The 25,387-nt window shown below is 37.7% G+C and overlaps 1 protein-coding gene across 2 annotated transcripts in view; it reads left to right on the forward strand.

The window, feature by feature from the left end:
- Window positions 1-25,387, forward strand: part of PLD5 (phospholipase D family member 5) — a 164,553-nt gene that overhangs the window by 124,104 nt on the left and 15,062 nt on the right. For both annotated transcript variants that reach the window (XR_008429980.1, XM_053938435.1), the window contains exon 5: window positions 9,625-9,752. Coding sequence is in view for 1 of the 2 variants with exons in the window: in XM_053938435.1 (XP_053794410.1) it covers window positions 9,625-9,752 (128 nt within the window). In the remaining variant the exon portion in view is untranslated. The remainder of the gene's footprint in view (window positions 1-9,624; window positions 9,753-25,387) is intronic.

Genomic DNA, 25,387 nt, shown 5'->3' on the forward strand with positions numbered 1-25,387 from the left:
AATAAAAAGCTCAGTTTCAGTTGATATTTGGACTAAGAAAGCAAGAAGAAATTCCCATAATTCTTCTGCTTTGAAATTTCTAATGGAAAAGGTCTTTCATGGTCTAAATTGCAACAACCGTCAGAAATCTATGTTAATTTTGGGGGTGTATATAATGAGTTAAGACCTGTAGAAGTCCTAGCACATGTAAATAAAATAAAATTAGGACCAATCTGAGTATCCCAAAGCCATGGTTAGCCTTAGAACTCTTAAGAAAATGTATTTTTTCCTTTACACAAATTTATTTGTAAAGTCTTGAAGAATATATCATACTGCTTATGTAGCTATAAAATAAAATATGTTCTTCAAGTAACTGGAGGGAGAGGGACTGAATGAATAACTGGATGAATATATAAGATAAATTAAACAATGTAAGAGTAGGCAAGGGCAAGAGTGAAATTATGAACTGAGTATGAAATGGAAAAGAGCAAAAGAGAGAGAGGATGAATGATGTTGGGGGAAAGTAGTGGGGAAAATTAAATATGAGGGAGGAATGAACCAGATAAAACCAAAGGTCAGAAACTGAAAGCTGGGTAATTACTTTAGGAAAAGATCAGAACATAATGTTGTCAAAAGGTGAAGCATGTTATTGGTAGACTTGTGACAACATGGAGAGAAAAAAAATTGCCATTGAGATAGGAATGACCTGAAAAAATGTAGAAAAGTCAAAGGCTGACTCAGCAAGATAACAAGATAGAATCAAAGGAAGGAGGTGGGGAAAATTGCTTAGAGGCAAGGGAGAAGTAGTGAAAGGAAATGTCTGTGCCACTGGCAGACCCAGGTTACTTCTGGCTGTGCCTCTGCTTTTCTTGTATGGCCACAGCCAGGTCAGCTGGTGCTCTTGGCTTTTGGTAGCCTGGAGATAATACTCTATTACCTCAGAGGCTACTCAGAGAATCATCTAATGAAAGTTCAGGAAAAAAAAATAGATTCTGTTATGAAGGTATTATAAAAATTAAAAGCAGTAGCCACCCAAGGAGGCAAACTATGCCCTCAACTCTTTGCCTGCCCTGCAGTATCTCACAGTCAAGAACTGAGATTTATTCCTCCTTCAGGAGAAGGAAACTGACAGAACCCAAAGCAGAACTCCAGATGTCTGAGGAGCACATTTTGAGAATAATGCACAAGTGCTGTTACTGCTAGTCAGCATATTTAGAAGAGACTTTTGCCAATACTGATGATTTTAGAATCTATAAATATCAGAATGAGATCATGTTGCTAAGTTAAAAAGAGAGATAGGGATAAATAGTCACTGCATTTTTCTTGGTAGAGATTTAGCCTTGTTCATTCATAAAAGGTTGTGATCCTAATTCCTCATGCATTAGGATGAAAAAATGTCACTGAATTCTTGGATGTTTCATCCAAGAAGTATATAAATAAATAAAGTGGTTCATAATGCTAATCCAAGTAAAGAAAAGTCTTCACAAGGAAGTGGGATAAGCAGTGTGCAAGTTTACTAATCTCTCTATTATATTTAAAATGGCTTTCTTTTATCGTAAAAACATGTGCAATTATACTTAGGCAAAGAAAGAAAGCCACAATCCAGCATTAATAGTGCTCTTACTGATTGTATTATAGTCTTCCTTTAAGTGGTAATATGCTTTGTCGCCTAAATCAACTGAGTAAGAAAATTACTTTTCCCAATCTCCAAAGCAATCACTTTTGTAGCTTTGTCTAGTAAATGAGCAGTCTGCTCTCCAATAATGAAGGGCAAAAAAAATATGTGGAATATTTTTTTTAATATTCTAGCAAACTTTGTTGTATATGAGTTCTCTTACACACTCTACTGAATCATCAGGCTCTCAGAAAAGATTACTAAGAAAATGCTATTTAAAGGAATGCTGAGTTCTGCTAAGGGGAAAGAATTGAACTGATCATCAATGCTCTCATTATTCAAAATTTTGTTCAAAAATTTCAATGACTTGATATGAAATACTTCAAATAGCTCAAAAATAAGTAAAAATTGATTTTAAAATACTGATACCAGAGTCAAGGCAGTAAAAAATTAGGTTTTTCTTAGCTTAGCTACATCAGGCAGCAACACTTGTTAAAAGAGGCAGAAATGTTTGATACTTTTGATAAAATTACTAGAAGGAAAGGAAAAGCTGTTTGGATCTTTTAATATTACACTAAATTCTTGTGCACAGACTCAGTTTCATTTTTCTAAAGACAGACTAAAATGGGAGCCCTAAACTTTGGCCCAAACAATAAGAGATTTTTTAGCAAATACAGTACAGAAATCTCTGGTTTCGGAGGCCACATGTAGTTTGGAAAGTGTAAAGTTGAGCATGTACTTTCCTGTCTTGTTCTATGTAGTGAGCTATATTTTACTTAACTGAGAAATCAGTGTTTTGATTACTTGGGCTAGCAACAAAGGCCAACATTTGACTTTTTCAAAGCCAGTGTAAGGATATATTTAGATAAATGTTACTTTGGGAACTAACTAGCTCCCAAGATGCCATTGAAGTTAAATCAGCAATTGCAAGAAATTAATTCTGACTTTTCCTTTGTTCTCAAAAATCTGCCATCCTGTATCCAGTCAGCAAATTCAGCACACATGAGGGTCCCTGATGGGTCTTTTCTTGATTTTCTGTGTAACTGTGGGCCTCTATGTAAGCACGTGGGTAATTCCAACCCAAGCAAATGCTAGAGTTGCCTTCTTACCTGCTTTGCACAAGACAAATGATTATGCAAGATAAAAGGTAAACAAATTCTGGAGCTTGCCACCTGAAATTACTGAGGCCTGATTTTGAGAGGAACGGAGGCTGAGACTCTGTGGGTGTACCTTTAAATGGCAGCACTGCCATAAGCAGTTCCTTCATCTTGTTGTGCTCAGCCACAGCTGCTCATTCCTACACTTGCTCTGTGCCTTCAGCTGTGTTTGAAAAAATTGTTTACTGCCATGTGGTGAGCTGGACTAGTGAATTGTTCTACATTTGAAATAACTTTCTTATTTTTATTTATGTTTAACCTGGATCCATTTTCTGATCCAACTCATTCCCTGAAAAAGCTAGTTTGGCACAGCTGAGGAGGCAGAGGAGGAATGGAGAAGGGTTGCTGAAGATGAGATCTGTTCGTGCTACTGTTTTGGGGTGGAATTGGTGTTGGTTTTTTTGTGTTTGGGGTTTTTTTCCTTTTTTGAAACATGCCAGTTGTAATTCTGTAATACTTTGATTTCAGTTACAGAGCTGGGTTTTGTAATGCCCATTTGTCACATTCTCTACTCTTGGCTTCCACAGCTGTGTGGCTAGAGCAGTTTCTGGAGCTGTACCACCTCACAGAAATTATTTCAACCCACTGATTTAGTAAAAAAGCAAAAAAAAAACAATGATGAGTGTAGAGGATATTTGCTTCCCTGATCATCCAGGGCAGAGCCCATCACCATGGTGCAGTCTGCTGGGGAGGGAAGGGAGCCAGGAAGAAGCTGGCACAGGGCCTGGAGAGGGGGCTGGGAAGTCAGACAGCAGCGATGGAGACCTCTCTTCTCACATCCTCAGCTCCACAGGGAGATCCTTGACTGCAGCCTGTCTGCTTAGGAGAGCTCTCTTGTAGCAGCCTTTCTTCCAAGCTCCAGCCAGACAGGGACACGTGAGCTGGCAGGGGAGCGTGCCAGTGGAGATGAACGGCAGCAGCACACAGGAGGCAGAGTGACTGTGTGTTGTCCCTGAACCACCCACGCCACAGCCCCAAGCATGTGAGCCCATACATTGCAATTCCAGTGAGTGCTGCAGGCACCTGTGTCTTTCCCGAGAGAGACCAGAGGGGCTCGCAGAGCTTTGGTCACAGATTCCTCTCCTGGGCTTTGATTTCCTGAAAATTATCTTTGTGTCAGTGACCTCAGATGCTGTAAAACAAGACAATAAGCATTACAGTAAATTTTTGTGAAAAACACCTACATCAAAACCAGCCCAGTTTTCCTAAAGGCAGTGCACACAGCTTATGGCTGATTGTACATTGGGAGTAAGTGTTTCTCATGCAGGTAGGTTTGAGTCTAAGACGGGCCAAGATGGCATGAATGTAAATATTATTGCAAAAGCTTTCTTGAGATTACTTGGACTTGTGCTAGAATGCAATTTCTGTGAGTAATTATGATTTCATTTTTTGCATGTGTGACAGTTTAATATAGAGCTGCTAGAGAAAAGACAGCAAGGTTTTGATTCTAGGCTGCTTCTTTTTTAAATTACTGTGTCTTTAGACTGATGAATAGCACATAATCCTAGAGTGACAGGATTCAGTCCTGGTAGTTTTTAAAAAGGACAGGGGCATGTGTGTTAGAGAGAGAGTAGCAGAGGGCAATGTAAACAATACAGCTGATTCAAAGTTAAGGTATTACCACGAGAGATTTCCCTAAAAGTCCTTGAGTGTTCTCTCTTTAAAATAAATATGAATCATTAATCTTTCTGTGCCAAGCAAACTTCTAAATTGCATTTCAAATACGATATTCCATAAAGAACACAGAAATAGTAAATAGCCTAGTTTGTCTTTTAATCATTCAGAGACTTAGTAAAAATAACTTTGTTTTCAAGCTATGCATTCTTCTGCTTTCGTACTTGTCCTCTTCTGAGTGGTGGCAGGTCACACTAATGGGGCTTCTAATGGGAAGAAGTCCATACTTTTTGCAATCGGTTGAGAAAAAGCTTGAAAATTCATGGGGAGGTGATCCTCCACCTGGGTCACTTGTGTCTACCCCAAATGAGACAGCTACTCCACCACGTGTGACCATTTGTATTGAAAACTCTGAATTTTTGTCTCAGTAGAATAAAAATTATGTTTATTCATGGGTGTGCTTTGTGCTAAAGGTTATTTTCAAAAGCAAATAAATGAAGTTAAAGCATATATTGCAAAATGTAGAGAAAGAGACATTTGTATCTATACAGACTTCCCAGATAACTCTGGCTCTCCTTTTACTCCTAAAGTTCTCCCCCTTATTTTCATTTCTCTCTGATTTTAGAAACACTATAGTTAAAGTAAGAAAGTTGTGAAGACAGAAGACCAATTTTAGGTATAGTACAAGCAAATGCAGCTTCTGTTTCTTGGGCGTTATGTTTGCTAACTCCAGAGTGAGTTTAGCCTGTAACTGGTACTGCTGAAAACTGTGGCAAGTAGAATTTGCATGTTTGCTTTCAAGGCAGCTGTGATAATAGCAGCCTAAATAGTTGCTCTTTCTGGGTCTTCCTTACAAAAATTATTTACTACATCCCCAGTAAGGGGACATGGCATAATGATGTTGCTTCAGTACAAGGACAATATCCTAAGCTGCTCACAGGTGTTGGATCCAAAGCCTCAAGAAAGTGAAGGCTTCCGAAGAAGATGCACCTTCTCTAGAGTGTTGCATAAACTTGATGTGGAGGTTAAGTGGCAGCCCTGTGAGTCATGACCTCCTGCAGTCTCTCCTACTAAGAAGAATCTCCCAGTTTGTGTAGCTGGCTGGTGACCTTGCTTGAGCAGCAGTAAAATCCACAGCTACAACACAGCTGTGCCAGGAATGTGTCTGACACAGGTTTTCATGACAGCATGTATGTGATGAGCTCTCAATCAAAGGGTCCTGCTTAGAGTTTAGTGCTTTGCCTCAAATATGTAAATAATGTCCTAGCTTTTGGTTCATAAAATCATTAAATGGATTGGGTAGAAAGGGACCTTAAAGATCTGCTAGTTCCAGCTCCCCTGCCATGGGCAGGGAGAGCTTTCAGTAGACCAGGTTGCTTAGAGTCCCATCCAAACTGGCCTTGAACGCTTCCAGGGACAGCACATCCACAACTTCTCTGGGCAGCCTGTTCCACTGCCTCACCACCCTCACAGTAAGGAGTTTCCTCCTAATATCTAATTTAAACTTACTCTCTTTCAGTTTGAATTCATTCCCCTTTGTCCTTCCCTCTTTCCAGCCTGCCCTTGGAAAAAGTCTACCTCCTTCCTTCTTTTAGGCTCCCTTCACGCATTGGAAGGCCACAGTTAGGTCACCATAAAGCGTTGTCTCAAGGTTGAATAATCCCAATTCCCTTCAAATTCCTATTCTTGAAGTCAAGCTTGCCCTGTATCTTTCAGACATTGTTAGTGAAGTATCTAAGAGGAGGCAGCTAGACCAAACTGGATGTTGCAAGGCTAGAAATTGTAAATGGCATTTGCTTGGCTGTTGTAAAATGCAGGCGAACCCAATGGGAAGAATGACGATGTCCGACTCCATTTCAGAAGGCTGAATGATTTCTTTATTATAACTATGCTATAATACATTAATATACTATATAAATGAGGATACTAAAAGTACATGCTACTTTCTCTAACTGCTAACAACTCATCACCCTGTTCACCAGTGTCCAGACACAGGTGGATCCGATTGGCCACCAGACTCAAACAATCCTCACCAGAATCCAATCAAGCAATCACCCCAGGTAAACAATTCTCCAAGCACATTCCACATGAGAAGAACAAAGAGTAGAAATAGAAATTGCTTTCTTTTTCTTTCTCTCTGTGCACCTTTTTGAAAAACACTGAGAGAGAGAGAAATGTGCTTGCCACACTTGGCCATCCCTCTTCTTTGGGATTACTTTGGGAGTTGGATTTTTTTTTTTTTTTTAATGGATGAAAAGTCAGTCGTTCTTGCAATACTACTGATACCTTCTGTGTTCTTCCTCTGTTATGAGACAAAGCTAGAGGCTAAGTTGCTGTCTGGCACTTCCCAGGGGCTGTGTTCACATCACATGCAGAAGGTCCAGGCTCTCAATGGCAGGTCCCCCTCCATGCATCCCAGACTGCATCAGTCATCTCCTTTATACAGTGTGAAAAAATTCCCCACCTAGAAGAAAAATATTCTGATAAATGTCTGTTACATGCTTTGATCCCTACAATGTCTTCTTTTTTTTTCTGGGTTTTTGTTCTGCAGAAAATATGTAATCTGTCCCAGCCCTTAGAATGCACAATTTTAAGGGACAGACAAATCCACTTGAGTTTTAAGTGACGGTACTGGTTTTCTCTAAGTTCTCATCCTGAATTTTAATCTGCAGTGAAACAAAATAGTTAGATTTATTTGGCAGGTTTATTAGCAATCAAGCCTACAAATGTGCCCTTCTGGTTGAACTCAGTAGGCTCACAGCTTCGTGTAATTGAGACTGCAGCATGACAGAGAGTTCTGTTATGGCTTCACATATTGATCGGTCCAATTTAATTTCCTCATGGGACCTGAACCACACTAGGGATAGTGGATTGTGTTGAAGGCTTGATAAGCCTGTTTTAACAAAGCATCGCAAGGGCTTCTGGAACAGAGGCAATTATCAATACTGATACATGTTTCCTTTCTTCAAAAGGTAAGGCTCATTAATAGGCTGCACAACAGCTGCTGTTTGCAACAAATGACTTTTTGTTTAATTAACTTGGAAATACTGCTTCCTCACCTGTTCACTTACTAGTTGGCTGTTTCCAAAAGGAAAGGAAATTGGGTTCCAGGTTTTGATCTTACTGGTATATGTGATAGCAGTATCTTCTGTAGTGCTATAGTCACCATTTTGGTAATTGAAGCCTAGATTATATTTTAGAGTAATAGTCACGTCCCACTGCTTATGCCCATGTCTGAACAACCCACACCAACAAATTCTGGTGTTTTACAACTTTTGAATTTTGTGTCAAGTTACTGATGATGTCTGCTACTTTTAATGTTAGTATTACTGGTTAAATAGTCTTCTGTTATAGCTTTGGCAGTCAACATTCTTGTTTGTCATTGAATATTTCAAGAATGTTTTAAAATTGTGGGGGTTTTTAGGCTGTCAGTTATGAGAAGGAAGCTCATTGTTGCTTCCCATTGTTTTATCTTTACTATTAAAAAATCCTAACATTTCATTTATAACCTGTTTGGTGTAGGTGTGTTGTGGGTGTTAAATTCATACTGCTCTTTAATGCTGCAAATTGGATGTATGGAAAGAAAACATCATCAAGGCAAACTGCTTTGTTAAACTTGATTTTAAACACAGTTTTTGGATCAGTAGCTGGAAGTTTAGTCCCTTACAGAATGGTCCTCCTTAGCTAATAGCAGTTACTTTTGTTTTGTTTATTCACCAGGAGACAATGTAAACCATTAACAGCTGCTATAGTGTTTTCTGATTTCTTTTCCATTTCGCACTAATTTTCTCAATAATTAGCACAGTTCTGCTTGTTAATGGATGAATTGAAAGTAGCAGCAATACGTTCCAAGGAAATTGGAAAAATCTTTGTTTCTAAGCATAGATGAATGTGGGCAAGTGAAACATAAAAAATTGGAAAGGTAGCTGGCTTGCATCAGATGCAATTGACCAATGAACCAAATTCTGTAATGTACTCAAAATGTATTTTGCATGTCTGATGCATCATGATAAGTGGTACCTTTAACTGGTTTTTCTTCTTTTCTTGATGTCTGAACTTTTAGAAAAAATTTTTCAAGTAAAGTTGCTGTTTTCCTAATAATAAAGAAATACTTAGCACTGGTAACTGTTACCTAAAATTGCAAGTTAAATATTTCTTAGGAGATCAAAAATAGGAAATTTGATGAAAAGAAATACATTTTAGTTCTCTGTCTATCCTGGAATTTTTTTAAAGTTGTGAGTCATATTCAACCATTTCTGGAATTCATGGTACTGGAGGCCCCATGAATGTTTAATAGGAGATGGCTGGTACCATCACTGTCCCCCAGGCTCCTGTTTACTGTCAGTTCTTTTCCCTGGTTAATCATGACTGAAAAGAGAAGATTACTGGGTTACTGTAAAATGCCTTCAGCAATGATTAATCCAGACTAATCACCTAATTTTGTAAACACTGGAGCTCTGAAAGAACAGTAACGGTGTAAGAAATCCCATAAACTTACCTAATTAAAAATATTCTGGATTTAGTTCTACAAACATACAGATGGGGCCAATTCAGACATTCCTAGTGATGCGATGGGCCAACAAGGAGTTCCTTTGATTTCAGTGACCTATAGTCATTAATAAAACTGTGCCATTCAGAGTGGTAGGTTGAATGTCACAGATTAGCAGGATTAAGAGCAGTTTCAACATAATTTATTTAGGCCTTTGCTTACTTCCTTAATTCTCCACCCATGTTCCTCTTGTTGGGGTCTGTTATGTGCCACAACCACTGCAGCTACCTGCTCAAACCATTGCACAGGGCAGAAGGAGCAGAGCAGAGTCTGCCTTTTAGGCAGGGGTTTTAATTGCGTTCATATTTTAAAGGTCATTATTGCAATATGTGGTTTGTGCTACAGAATAGAAATTTAGAAATTATCTATTTTTAGGAACATACAGTAGTGGAAAAAAAAATCAACTGTTTGATTCTAAAGTGGAAGGAAATTATGTAAACATTATAACACATGGGAATGTTCCCTATACCTGGGACATGCATTACATAAATATTTCTTCATATAACTGAAATGAATGTTAATTAAAGTCTTAAATATTGGGACAGTAACAATGTTTTTCATTGCTTTTAAACCTTAATGGTATGTTTCATTATGCCCCCCACTAATTTTGGAAACTGAGGCCGTGAAATGTGAAGTAATTTCCTCTTCTAATAATGTAAATTATCTCGTATTAAGTAATGCCATTTATTATTTTATGCTTAAATCTCTAGGTGCTGAAGTGTTGTATATGAACATGTCAGCATATAATGAAGGTCGGCTTCAGTCATCGTTCTGGATTGTTGATAAACAGCACGTATACATTGGAAGTGCCAGCCTAGACTGGAGATCACTGGGACAGGTAATCTAATTGAAAAACTAATCCTAGTTTTTCAATTATATATATATATATATATACCTTTTGAGTGTATAATGAGAAAAAAAAAATAGCATTTTGAGGACACTTGGACAGCTCTATTTTCTGATAGTTTACTGGCAAAAGTGCTAGCATCAAAAACTGTACTGCCACAGTTTTGATGACTCTTCTGTGTTGGCAAGAATGTACTAATATAAATTTTGCTTCCTTTCATTATAACAGCTGTCTTCCATGGTTATGCTTAAATTTTAAATACTTGATTGTTTTTATTGATTTCTGTGATGGTCATTGTATGTTCCAGTTTACTTACAAAAAAAAAAGGGAGCAGACCCATTGATAAACAAAGCACTATGGAAACTCTATAGCAATATCATGGGCAAGATTTAGTCCCTCTGATCTCCCATTTAAAAAAGCAAACCCCAAATTTGGTAAGACTTCCAAATGCATAGTGGGTGTTATACTGGAATACCCACTACCTTTGGGGAGGGTCAGATTTATGGGTACAGAGTGTCAAATAGCATAATGCTTTTGAAGGCTGAATGTATTAGAGAGAATTCCACATTTTTATTCCTCATAAACATGACAGTTGAAGCAACAACCAGTGCTAAGAACTCTGTGCAGTCTGTGACCTTTTTGAGGAATTTGTCAGTAACACAGCTTATTTGCCTTTTTGTAGGTATGTGTGCCTTTTTTAATTTCTGCAACAGTCTCAGGATCATTAGTGGCTGTCGTGTTCATTTTTGCTATATACCACTGACTGTGTGAGGCTGCTCTCAGCCACACTTGTGGAGTGAAACCTGTACTTTGAGATCTCAGTAACTGAAAAGCACAACAGAGAGGGAAAAGCAGCAGTCCTAGATAGTTTTTAGTTGCTATAAAAAGCTTGCTTTCTAAATATGAGCAGAATCTCAGAAACATAGAAATAATTTTGAACATGATTTTGCAAAGAAGAATGTGTGTCTTGGTTGTGCTAAACCTTTTAATATTTGTTTTCAGCTAAGACTGGAAGTCTGACTAAAAGCAAATTAGCCAATTTAGTAAAGAAAGCGAATAAATGCATTTTTGCTCTTCTTATGATATTAATTTACTTAAAAGGTATGTTTACAAAGGAGTCTGGAACAGTGGTAGAAAAAACAATGTTGTTAGAGAAAGTATTGGAAAAGAAGACGTATTTTCAGTCAATACAAGAAAATACAGTTTGGGCTTTTGGACAGCTCAGAAAATGTTTTTACATTATCTATGCCTCATGAGCTAAACTCTGCTGTCATAACAAAATAACTCTTCATAGGATTTATTTAGCTTATAAATAGTTTGTCTTTGAAGCCTCTTCTATTAGGGGGTTTGAGTCCCAGTGAAAATAATAAATATGGGGAAAAGAAGCACATTTACCACACAGATTATTATATTATTTATATATTACTTATGTATTTATGATCTTCATCACATATTATACAATTCCATATAGGTTTGCCCTTCTCATGCTGAAGTAAATCTTAAATCTTGTAACATACCTGCATTAAACTTTGATGCCAGTTACTTGTAGGCCAGTGTTTCAAAAGTGATTCCTTGATGTTAATTTTATCACTCTTCTCTGCATGCATTTGGACTTGTTTTAATCTTATTGTCATATAACAGATATTTTTATATGTAGTTGTAAGATGAAGCTCCGAAGAATATTTGTACAATGCAAAAAGAAATCTCTCTGCATTACAGTAAAAGAGAATCTGCTTTCAGTTAATTGAGAAATGTATGCTGGGGTTTCAGAAGAGCCAAAGGAAATTAGATGCTTGGCTCCTGTTGACGCCAGATATGAGTGTCTGATTCCCTTACCCCCGGGTTGCAGGTTAATAAATCAGGGCAACTGTCAAAGAGATCTGATATGTCGTCCTATAATAATAATAATAATTATCTGTCTTGAACTTTCCTTTTCACATAAGAATCAAAATAAGTACAAAACTCTGTCATTTTATTCTGAGTCGTTTCCTCAAGCAAAATGCTTTGCACATGTGTGGGACCTAATCTTAAAACCCACGGTGAGCTGAGCCCTCTCTGGGGAAATATATCTCCCACGGGTTCTCATTATCAGAGTCTCAATATAGCTGCAAATGAGGAAACAGCTCCCTCTCCTTCTCCCTCTCCCTCTTGTCTATTGTCCCTTTGCCTGATACTAAAAAAGTAAAAAACCAACCACGTCTGTTTAGCATCATTTGTCTTTTAGGAAGCTAAATCTAAAGCTGAAACAATAATTTAACTTTTAACAGCTCCTTGGAAAACTTCATCAGGACTTAAGTGCTTTGGTTTGCAATATTTGTGGGGAATTCTTCGTGTTTATAAAGTGGATACTACAAATCAATCACATATGAAGCTTATTTAGTTTTGTTGCCATTTTCTTGACTTGCCAGCACTGACAAGAAGCAATAAGAGTATTTTCTTAAAAGTAAATTTTCTGCATCAAGGAGAGATTTTCCTATGCTGCACATACTACTTAAGAATAGCCTTTAAAGCTGCAGATATTCTGTGCCTCTGCTGGCAAAGTTTTAGTACTTGGCAGAGTCTCAGCTTTGAAATTATGAGCAGGGTTAAGAGCACATTATTACTTTTCAAGTCAAACTGTGTTCAGTTAAATTGAAAGTTTGTCAAAACTGTAGTAATTTTGGCTGAAATCATCCATGCCAGCTATCTGCTTCAGTCTGAAATCAAATCCCACAAGGAAATGTTAAGTACTGTTTAGAGTTCCTGAAAGCAGGATTTTACAAAAATTGTTCATAGTGGAATATTTTGAATTTTTCTTTCTACAGGTCTAGATTTTTTACATCATCTTCTATTGTTATCAAAATATCCAAATATTTACCTAATTACATAATACATTGAAAAATGAGGATTATGAACAACCAGAGTTTTGCCACATTCTTAGATATAGTAAGCTCTGCAAGATTTTACCAGTGAAATCATCTAGCTTCTTGCTGGTAAATTTGTAGATACTGAGAAACAACTAAAAAATGAGTCACTCAAACATGCCTAAAATTGTGTATGTGTACTGATTAATCTTTCCCTGTGGCTTGAACTAATAGCATTGAAGATGGCCATCGTGCTGTGTTCTAGTTTCTAGTTCCTTGACCCAGTAGCTTATTATTACTTAATAAAAGAAATTGGTTATATAAAAATGGTTGTAGTCCATAAGCTAACAAAACATTTCATATATTTCTTTTGTTCCATGACTCCCTCCAATAATTCCAGCAAAGCTTGAAATTGCATTTATCTCCTTAAATATGTTAAGGAGCATGAGGTTTGTAATAAATATGAACATTTCTGGAGCATTTTATACTAGCAACATTTTTGGAAAAGTTTGATTCATACATGAATAATTGAATCCAGTGGGCAAAAAACTGTAATAGCTTAGTTGAACCACTTCATAAAAATGCATTTATGTGCAACAAATAATCAGCTCTTGGAAAATACTATTACTGAAAATTCCTGAAACAAGTAAAATTAATCCAATTGTCTTCACTGGAAATGAAAACAGGCTAATATTAGCTAGTCTTGTTGGGGAAAAAAAATAGTTTAAGTCATGAATACTACCAGTACCAGGTAGTTGAGTGTATGTGTGAAGGTTAGTGATCAAATTCAAATCTTCAAGGTCTCAAGTAGAAGTTTGCTGTTTGCTCCCTGGAATCATGGAGTCTGACTATAAACATCTGGACTGAAGGGAAGTGGCTTGTCTGTGGTTCCAGGAGGAAGTGGTCTTGAAACTAAGGAGGGAGACCCAAATGGGAAAAGGTGAAGTTCCTCACTGAAGGAAAAGTCCTTAAAATGGGAGAGATCCTGGAGATTAGAGAGCTGTGGGTAAGATGGAAGCCAGGGGATGCACCAAAACCACTGGCTGGTGATGGCTGAGACAGGTGAGCAGGCATGCATCAGGGATGGACCCAACTTTCTGCTCAGCATCTGGGGCCAGCAGCCCCTTCCCTGCAGGAACAGAAGACATGGATGGAAAGTGTGACATATAATCAAGTAGTTGCAAAAGCTCCCATCTTTTTGGTTCTTAAACAAATCCCAATATCTAGATCCATTTCAGGTAGTCATTTACTCTCTCTTGCCTGGCACATCTTAAAAGCATTATCTCAAAAATTCCTGCTTAAATTTTGGCTTAGCTGATGTTGAGGTAAAGTTCCTAAGCATGATTTTTTCTCTTAGCTGTGTAAAAACTGCTAGCAGAGGATTTTTGTTTCTAAGACACCTCTTAAGTCCCATGTATTTTCTGGATTGTTCAATCTTCTGATTGTTTAAATTCAGATAAATTTAAGCTGAATGGCTGCTAGACTTAATTTTTTTAAGTACTGAAAACAACCAGGCTGTAAAAATCACAGGATAAATCACAGGATTTTTAAATCCTTTTAAAGGATAAAAAAACCACAACCAGTCTGGGAAACATACTTCTTTAAGGACAAAAATATAACCAAGTAATCCTTTTCTCATTTTCCCATTAATTTCATGTCTCTGTTGGATTCTTTGTGTGATTTGTTTCACCAATATAAAGTAAGACTTCGGAAAGCATTTGATTTTTCTTAATCTTAAAAATCCATCACAATTTCCTTGTCAGTCAGTTTCCTCACCATCTTCCTCTTACTCTCTTGTTGTTATAAGTTTAAAACTGCTAATTTTATCTACATAATTTAAGGCAACTAGAAAATTAGATCAACTGTCCCAGCAGTTTTTGTCAGGTTGGAAACAGAGACTGTTTAATCTAACGGTTTTTATTTGATGCACCTATGTTACCCAAGAGGGCAAAAGTACTGTAGAAGGTGAGATGTGACAGTGTGTGAATGAGAGACTCTCTGTGAAAACTTTTTTTTCCGTATGGTTATTAGTATTTGAAACATACTTGTCTCATTATTATTGAGTCCTACAGCACATGAAAGTTGTAGCAAATATGAATTTTTCAGTTACATTTGAAGGATAAGGAACAAGTTGCCCAGTTCATTTTTTCTGTTAATAATTCAGTTGAATCAACAGTCAAATTAGCTGAGATGGAGAGCTATGAGAATTATTCAAAAAAAGATCTATTAAGCATCTGTAGATATAGTAGATGAACCAAATTTTGTCTTTTATCATAAAATATGAATAATCAAGTACATACTTACAGCAAAAGTATATTGGATTCTGAAATTTGTGAAATCAATCAGCCTATACTCACTAGGAAAACAAACAAAAAGACAGGGGAAAAAAGGGAGGAAGGAAACCTCCAAAACTTCAGTTGGTCAAAAGATAGACATTTTCTGTGTGTACATTTTAAGTAAAAACTGATGAGCCAATATTTGATTTGTTTTTGTATGAGTCTGTTTTTTGAACTAAGCTGTAGGAAGGCTTGCAGCAGGATGTCTTCAAGAGTGCTTGGAATGTGTCTGCTTGTCTTGCCTGTTATCACCAGACAGGACAGAACTGGTTTGAAAAGTAATGGGGGTTTCAGCTGAGTTGTTCAGGCTGTCCTTCCAGAAACATAGAAAAAAGGGGACAAAAGCAGCAGTCTGAATTCATCCGTATCATCTTCTTCTCTGATCTTTTGTGACAAAAAGACCGATAAAGCCCAAACTCCTTCCCATCCTGCTCTGAAATGACAAAAGTTGGTAAATTATGGTATTTCAGGTATTAAGAACTGCATCTGAAGGGGCAGGTTTGGGGCAATTTATGTTTCTGGGAATACTAGAGGAGCAACCCTTTCATTGATTGTGGTGGGTAAAATCAATTGGAAGCAATCCACACAGTTCTTTACTCAAAACTCTCATCCCAATTATATTGACACTACTCATAAGGAGGACATGTAGCTCAAAGACCACACTTACGAGGGACAAAACTCGCCTCAGAATTATCCCTCCTCTTCGTCTTCATTTCTGGGGATATGGATTCTAATAGAAGCTTTCCCAAAATTCAGGAATCTCGCAATGCTGCCAGGAGCAAATGCAACCTGTGTTTCTTTTTATGTATCTCTCCCAGGGAAAGGGAAATGATGATTTCCGCAAATTATATCATTGAACACTGTATTTTCCATTTATTTGTGGGAAACACATTGTCCTCCAGTAAAACCAATATGTAATAAATGCTGGATTTCTATATATCTCAAAAGCACATCATGATGATCTTATTGGTTTCCAGCTTCCCCAAAATCTTGCCATAGCAGAGCCACCTCTCAAAACTGATCACTGAGACAAGATCTGCACATTTTCAATTTCTACTGATAATCTTTACAGAACTCATAGAGCAAAAGCAGTCTATAATCAGTCAGTCGTTTCTCTGGACTTTTATCTCAGTCTCTTGAAGTTATGTAATGATGCATCTGGTCCTTTTGAGATAAGATATTTTGTCTGACAGTAGAATTCCATCTTTTCAGTCAAGCAAAAGTTAATATTGAGAGTTTCCATTTGTTACCATGTTGTGCTAGTATGAATTACAGATTTGTCCCTAATGGGCTCTTTGTCAGTTTTTCCCATCTTCTTCTAATAATTTGCTTCATTTTCTTACTATCCCAATGGTGTTCAGTATTATATTGCTATTAGTAAACTGAACACAGGCTCAAGTGTCCTATAACATGAAAAAAAGCTCTTTCAGCTTCGTTGTCCACTGAGGTTCAATCAAGCTCAGATGGGTAAATACTAGACTGAAAGTGCAGGCAAGATAATACTAATGTATTCTATCTAAATTTGTATTTCTGGGTTAATACATCTCTCTTACATAAGACAGAGAGTATCTCCTTCTAAAAAGTTTTGATACGCTGTTATCCATGTGATCCAATCCTTAAAAAAAATTTTCATGGGTTTTCTGCCTATGGGATCATTTCCTGAGCTAGCTAATATTTTAAAGATAACAGAAAAGTGCAACCCAGATCTTCAAGGTAAATGAGGCAATATGTGAAGAAAGCAGGTATAAGGAGATATGACAGACCTGTATTGAAAATTACCTTTTTAGTAATTTATTACTTAAGCTATTTATTACTTTTTTTCTATTTCCTGCTGCATAGAAATCTAGTTGTATTGTCAGAACTCTGCTATGATGCTATTACAGCTTGTCCTTCAAAGGACAAGTTGAAAATACTTTTATTATTTTCACTAAGAGCTTTTGGCTAGGGTTTTTATCTTTGACCAAATCTAGAGTATTTTAGTGGATGATACGTATCTCCAAAATTGCAGCTTTTCTATTTTCTTTCCTCTTTTTCTTTTTTTTTTTTTTTTTATTTTTCCAAAAGTTATGGGACTGGGAGAAGGTACTCTTGTAAATGTGCAGATCTCACAGCGTGCATTTATCATGGTGTAAAGTTTACATTTTTGGAAATACACTGTTTTGTTTGATTCTTTAACTGAGACAGACTGTTTTTTCTTGGTTACATCCAGTAAATCAGGATAGTCAGTGTTGCCCACTATGCTTACTTTGCTTGAAATTTATTACCTATGCATCCAGCATTTACAAATAAATATCAGTGAAGCAAAAGGACTGTTTGTCTCTTGCTCACCATTGCTATGCATTGCTCACAGAGGGCTGGTTAAAACTGGACAGGAACAAGCTAATGTGGCTGCTCCACTTGCACCTTGTATGTGCTTCATTGCTGCCTGGTAGTGCCATTGGTTCCTCCTTACTGCTGTGGGCTTCTGGTTTTGTGATTTACTGACTGAAAACAGCATGGGATCTGTATCTTCACCTCTCAGTTGGAGCCAGAAAGTCCTCTCAGCTTGGCTAGTTTCTCTAGGTGTGGTGCTGATTCCCAGCTCTGAGGAACTCGGAAGTTACTCCCATTTGTCATACTTTTCCCACTGTTGTGCTCCATTCTCACATGCACCAATGCATCATCTGCATTATGTGTCTGTATTTAGTGTAGGAGAGGGCAAAATACATCAACAGCTTGTTGCATTTCTGTTGACTGTGAAAACGCTCATCACTTGTTTCTGACCTCTGAAATTACAGATATTTTTGATTTTTTTGTTGATTTTTTCCGTTGCTCTGAAAGTTCTTTGAAACAGGTTTACCTACTGTTGAAATAATCAATAATAAATTGTAAATCAGTAAATAATAAATCTTCAGAACAAAATGATGGAATATTTGGTTTGAAGAGATAAACTGACTTCTTTCCAAAGCAGCATGGCATATTCAGGTAGCTGGATACCTGGATATTACTGAATGCCAGGCTTAATGTGAGTAGATTTAGATTGGATTTTAGGAAGAAGTGCTGCACTGTGAGGGTTGCAAGGCACTGGAACAGGTTGGCCGAGAGAAATTGTGAATACTCCATCCCTGGAAATGTTCAAGGACAGGTTGGATGGAGCCCTGAGCACTCTGGTCTAGTGAATGGCATCCCTGCCTATAGCAGGGAGGTTGGAACTAGATGATTTTATGGACATTTTCAATGGAAACCATTCTATGATTCTATTTTCTTCTCATCTTTTTTTTTTTTTTTTTTTTTAGTTGCTGTGGAAGTCCTGTGAACAGGTTTACCTGCTGTTGGACTAATCAAGAGTAGATTGTAAATCAATAAATAATAAGTCTACAGAGCAAAATTATGGAATATCCATTTTGAATTGATAGACTGACTTCTTTGCAGAGCAGCATGGCATATTCAGGTAGTTGGATCTCCAAAACCCAAAGAAAAATAGAAGATTCTTTTTCCAGTAATACTAACCTCATAATCATTTGCTTGCCTTTTAATACTTGCCATGCCATTACTATGTCTTAATTAAGAGTCATAGCTGTTGCAAAGAGAGTGTGATTGGTTCTGGTTTATTACTGGTCCCTCAGATACTTGACAAATAATATCAGTTTACTAGTGTTACCAGACTTGAGAATTTTGGATGGGTTCTAGAAGTGTTTAGGGAACTGGAATCATGCAGGAATTTGCTGCCAGAACACAAACTGTACACCACTGCACACTGGATAGAAAGTCATCCATAAAAGTGCATGCAAAAAAGGAGACAGGTTTTCAAACCTCTTCTGCTATCTTGAAGCAAATACTGGTGAATAGACAGCGCTGGTGAGGTGTGCTTGCATGAGTCCACGGCCTAGGGATTAGACTCAGTAGCCTAAAAGTTAAGATGTTAACATTTATAAAAACTGTTTGTGAGGATCTCCCTGAAACTGCATCACAAATAGCTCACCTAGTTGTCTTGCCTTTAAAAAATAATAAAAAAGACATTAGTTGCAGAGATGAAAATTGTTTCTAGGTACATCTCTGTAAAGTCTGTTTGCTGCAATCTATCCAGGGTAATCTGAAATAACCAGTAAACTTACATGGATATAAAAAAAAAAACAATAAATCCACCACTTTCCCAAAAATTTGATTTATGTTATGCTGAAAGAAAACTTGTTCATTAAACCCCAGCTGAATCTCAGATGGGGGAACTAATGCACCACCGTCTATTCTGTCATCTTCTACAAGAATTTGCTGGCAACTAATCTTGGTCAGCAATGTTAACAAATGGAGGCAGATTCCTCTCAGAGGGATTTAGTTATTAGCATACCCCATCAGATCAATCTTGTTCAACTAAACAATTAAAATAACAACATTAAAATAATCATGAAAGTGTATTCCCAATATGTGATTCCACCCACGCACACACACTTTGATATTGCACAGATGACAGTTCCCCCTTAGAAAAATGTCTTCATTCAGAACTGCCTCAACTCCAAAAGGTTCCCAGATGGAGCCCAGTCACCTTCTGCTTGAAAGTTTGAATCCTTTCATGGAAAACTGGATTTGGTATTGTCCTGTGAAAAAGACACACAGTAAATCAGGCTGAAATACCATAGCATAAATCTCCCTGAGTCAGGGTAAGGAAGGACAATCATTTCAGTCATTTTATAAAAGACAAATGATTCTGCAGTTCAGAATAAAATCTCATCTTTCTACACCCATAAGTCATCAAGCAGAACAAAATAGATTCTGACAAAGCATTCCTTCCATATGAATGTGCAGCATTAATGTCATCACTAACCTTTTCAGATTTTGATACTGTCATCATAAACATCAAAGCCTGGTTTAGAAGTCATCATGCAGTCACTTTTCTTAACTTTTCTAAGTAAACAGCAGTCATCAAAACAGTGAAGTCATTGATGTTTCCCTGGAACTGCTCAGTGGAAAACTACTAATCCCTGCATGAGGGAGGTGTATTGGGCTGGCAGCCCCTGCAAACAGAATTGTTAAGTCTGTTTTCAGAGAACTGTGGAAGTCATAGGAATCGTGATACTGGACAACTTTTTCTGATCAGTGAGATGAATTACTAGGCATTTCTTTCAAATGTAGTGCTAGAGCACCTCACAAGAAATAGCTGAGGAAACTCACGCTGTTTAGCCTGGTGAAGAGATGATTGAGAGGGGATTTCATCAATTGTCTGTAATTGTCTCATGGGAGGGTGTTGAAGATGGAGCCAGGTTCTGTGTGGTGGTGCCAAGCAATAGGACAAGAGGCAATGGCCAGAAACAGATGCACAGGAAGCTCCACCTGAATATGAGGAAGAACTTTACTGTGTGGGTGTCTGTGCAGTGGAACAGATTGTTCAGAGAGGTTGCGGTGTCTCCATCACTGGACATATTCAAGAACTGTCTGGGTGCCATCCTGTGCAATGTGCTCTAGGATGACCCTGGTAAGAGGGAGGCTAGACTAGATGACTTCCAGTGGGTCCTTCCAGCCTTAGACAGTCTGTGGTTCTGTGTTCCCAATTATACTGTTAGAGTCAGGAGACAGAAATATGATGTATTAATTTTATTACAAGTTTTCTTCCTAAAGGCCTATATCGGGATCGTATCTTTACAAGAGAAATTGCTTTCATGTTGAAGCAGCCAGAAACCTCACAAATATCTAATATGGTTACTCAAGAAAAAAGGACAGAGAGCAGAGTGGATTTCTAAAATAGATTTTCATATTGACTAGCCATTGTTCTGGGGCTGCCTGTGTACCATTTGGCTGAATTGCCTTATGTATCTAAACTGCTTGGATTTCTAGCCTACCTCAAGGTCCTGTATACAGAATTTAATCAAGGCTCAGTCAAAAATTAATTGGAGCCTGTGCCCCTCTGCTTACACCAAGAAAATAGGTTTCTAATTCTGATCAGGTAGTCTGGCAAAGCTCAACAGCTATAGCAATAATTCATATGTAATGTCATTGTCCCAGTTTGTGTCCCCAGCATGCCTGCTACCAATCTCTATTCAGTTTGCAAAGGGAAAACCCACTCTGTGTGTCAGTAATGTTATAAATAATGCATCCAATTAGTCAACTACATGCTGTTGCATTTCCCTAAAGACCATGGATCTGAAAGCCCCAGAGAAACTGTGTGCTTTGAGAGAAATGTTTAGGCATAAATACTGCCCTTACTCTGAGATCAGCCCTTTGCACTCTCCTCTCTCTGTTGCACAGCAGAAGACGTGTGTAGGCTGCCCTTTGCAGCATTGCATAGGATGAGAACAAACACTAAGGGCTCGTGCTGTGATTTCCTGCTGCGTGAAGAGACTGCGAGAGAAGGGCCGACAGGACAGGCTCTGGTGCAGGGAAGAGGGCAAGAGGCTTCAGGGAGGTACACACATGTACGTGGTGAAGGAGTCCAGCCCTTTTCAGAAGCTAGCAGGGTCTTGCACTTCACCTGTTAGTTTTTTATGGTTCCACTGGAGAAGGGAATTTTTTAATGTCATGTGAATGACACCAAGACTGAAATGTGATGCAGCTTGCCAGCAGTGATATGGGAGGCCAACAAAACATGATTCTTTTCTTTCCAGCCTGCACTTTTCTTTGAAAACTACTTTTCTTTTTGAAAACACACTTTTCTATGAAAACTAAATATTTTCATGTTTATTCCTTTTCCTGACAAAAGGAACAAAACTGTTTCAAAAGAGAAACCAAATCAAATTAGAATTCACATTAATTAGATTTACTGCAGTAAAATAAGAAATAAATCAATCATGATCCTGGAAAAATGTTTTCTTGCAGTTGCAAGCTTCCATTTCCCCTAAAGAAGACACTTGTGCCTGCTTTGAGGGGGTAATGAAACTATAAACTGAAAATTAATTTGAAAATTATAAATTAGGCTGTGATTATGCCAAGTGATATTAATTATGCTAATAGATTATATGGCAACGAATTTTTAACTGATTCAGTTCTGCCTTTTGGCTTGCTCTGATAATTAGCCATGTTCAGGCTTGGTTTGTTAGTGAGCTTAAACAACAGCAGTAAAAAGTCCAAACTTGCACTCAGAATTCTGTGGTAGGGTCTATGTAAACATCATCACAAAGTGGTCCATGGTTTAAACAAACTATATTTGATTTTTTTCTACAAACAAATTTATTTTTGCTGAATTTTTCATATCAATAGAACGGATGGCTGAAAAAGAAAAATCATAATGGGACTTCTCTCTAATGTGATGAGGACACAGGGGATTTCTGGTTTTCTGCTTTGAAGATGCATTGCTACCTCTTCATCACAAAATTCTTTTTAAACCACGCCATTTTAAAACAAGCCTCACTTCTGCCTGGGTGTCTAACTTGCTTTGTGTCTCAGCAGCAGTACTTTTCAGCAGAAATGAAATGCTAAGTCTATCTTTTTTTCAGCATGGTTTTCTTAAGATCAGGGTGCAATGAAAAATAATGGTGTGGCTGAAATGAAGTGGAAATTAATAGAGCATCACAATGCAGTTTTGTGTTCTTTGCCACTGAAAAAAAAGAAGGGAATACAAAAATTAGCAGCTCATCAGAGGTCTTCTCTGCCTTATCATAGCAGCTTTTTGTCATTAGGTAATATTAGTAAAAATAACATATGAAGTTGTAACTTCTTGGGACTTTTATTCTGCATGGTCTACAGCTCAAAATCTATCAAATGTACTTTCTAAAGATGACAGTTAAAGACCAGTGGACTGCTGGTGGCTGACAATTCAAATTTATCAGCTTCAGTGGTACAGTCAGTCCACTTATACCACTTTCTTTCCTTTGGTGAAAACTTGTCATGGTTTTATAATGACATTCAGTGCCAGTGCTGGGTGCACTCTCTATCAAATGCATCACCTTTTCTTGGTCACGTGCTAAAATTTATTTCTAGCACAGTGGCTTGAGTGACAGTTTTCCATTTTCAGTGATGAGATTGAGTTCCTGGCTCAGGTTGAAATTTCATTTTTTGTCAGTGGAAAGGCTTTTTTTCTAGTTCATTAGAAATTCCACCTGGCAATTATTTTCAAATTACTTAAAACCTACATGATAGAAAATTAACCTTTAGCCTTAGATGACAGAAATGTAAAACCTACAAAACTATAGGACACAGGCCAGGCACAAGAGAGATCCAAGTGCAAGACTCACAAGGTGATTAATTTGAGAATGGTTGAGCCCTGAATGTAAGATTTTAAAAATACCATTGATTAAATAAAATTTTCTATAGAAAACAGGAAGTTACACAACTAGTTAAACAATGTAAATTAATCTCAATGTAATAGTTAATCTCAAAATTTAATCTGCTTGAATTCTGTAAGTAATATTCAAAAGCAATTTGTGGCCGTCAGAATAACAGGGAATGCAAGTAAAAATATTAATTGTGCCCTCGATGATTTCTGACATCTAAAGATGCTGTTAATTTAAATTTATAAACTTTCCAATAGTTTAAGCTAGACAGAGTTTTATTAACTTCCTGAGAAAACAGTGCTTTCCCATTTGTACTAATGTTTTCTGTTTAGTATTTCCCAATATCAATGGAGGTCCCATTTTCTTAGCAAAGGAAAATAAAAAATGAAACTTGGAGCAGATGCAGGACTGTGCTGGATTTAGATTTCACTGAATTACTTTTGATTTTAACAAGTGTGAAGTCTCTGTACTGTATCACTAGCCAAGCATAGAAGGAGGATTTTTGTTTCAGGAATGTAAAGGTAGGTTGCAGTTTCAAGTGAAGTGTTAGCTGAAGCACATCCTTTCGCTGTTGTGGTGGACTGTAATACCTGCAGAGGTTTTGTGAAAGCCAGGCAGTGCTACAGCCTTCTCAGCCTGTTCAGCATCAGGTTGCACATTTGGCTTACATCAAAACAAGGTCTGCCTGAATGGGGTCATTACACTGAGTGCGTTTGTGATGAGCACTACTCCTGTCAGCCTCTTCCAGTGTGCTACAGCAGTCACAGCAAACAACCCTGCGCAGAGAAACACTTTTTACCTTTCTCAAATCTCTGACTCTCTGTTGATAGTCACTCCCATCAGAATGCCCTCCTCCTCCTGCACTGCTGCCACAGGCCACCCCTCAGCTGTCACCTGTGCCTGGCATGGGATGGGCACACATATCTGCTCAGCAGATGTGTTGGTATATGTTGGTGTATTTGGTAAAGGGAGGTAAAGAATAGCTGCACAGAGGCGGCCTTCAGTGGTGCTATGTATGATTGGGGAATATGCACTCAGTGTTAAGGGAGGTCTGCAGTAAGGATCGGGTAAGCCTGATAATGAAAACGAAAGTATGTTTGGAGTTCTGGGTAACTGGATAATTAGAGCATATTTTATGAAAAGATTAATGTACCAGTGTAAGTATCTGTGATTTGTCTTAAGCTGATAATGAATACATTGTATATTACTTTTACTTAGAAGCTATTGAAATCTTAGGCTTTAGTAATTGATTCATCAGTATGGAGTGCTTTTTGTTCCTGCATTAGTTCACCTGTTGTGATTCTGGCTTTGCTCAGTCATTCATTTAGAAACTCGTCATTTTAAAAAAATCAGAGGCTCAATTGCACAATTAAATACATTTTCAAACACAGGGAAGTGACAAATGCATACACTGGGCTTTTCATATGTCAAAAGTCTACTTTTGTAAATTTCGTGTGCAATAGGCTACCTGTAGTTAATCCAGAGTTTCTGTAGCACAGGCAATGGATTCCTGGCATCTGCCAGTGGCCAGAGCTTTTGGGCAAGTGGCAATTCATGCCTGAGGGGAGCTGCTTGTTGTTTACAGGATCAGGTTTGGGTGTGAACAACTACTAAAAACTTTTTCTTTAAGCAAGGGGTTTTCTAAAGCTTCCTGCTACATTTGCCACAACTCAGATATTGCAAGCTGTGAACCAGATTGTGTCACTCTTATGTAGGTCAAGTAGTACCTTGCCTACACAGCGGGGTTGTCTCTCAGAGTGTAGCTCAAGGTAAGTATAAAATGAGCTGTCTCGTCTGCACAGTGCAGGGTAAGGACACATCGAACATCCTCTCTGGCCCGTGACCCAACAGTACCTGAAAAGTCCTGCTAACTCTGTTTCTCAGTGTAGGAATCTTACAGTGCTCTGTGTTCACAGCCTGGATTGTTCAGGTTCTTTTCCCATGTTTTTACTTTCTTTTGCATAGGATGCCTATGAATGCACATAGAAAAAGAATAAGTAAAAATTCCTGTTTGTGAAATGGTGCTTTTTGTCCAATTCAGCAAGGAATTCCTCCTCTTGTCATAAAAATTACCATTTTTCTATCTAGGCCATATTTATTACTTTTCATAGCTGAGTTCTGTAGTTAGAGTATCATTGTACAGTTGGAGGAAACTACATTTCTTAAGCCAAGTATAATTATTCACTCTTCTGGTGCTTTAAGAAAGCCCTTATTGGCAAGGAAGTCAAACAGAAATTTGGTAGTCTTTGGTAGTTGCTCTACACAAATGT

The sequence above is a fragment of the Vidua chalybeata genome, chromosome 3 (genome assembly GCF_026979565.1).
Source record: "Vidua chalybeata isolate OUT-0048 chromosome 3, bVidCha1 merged haplotype, whole genome shotgun sequence".
NCBI classification, from domain to species: Eukaryota; Metazoa; Chordata; class Aves; order Passeriformes; family Viduidae; genus Vidua; species Vidua chalybeata.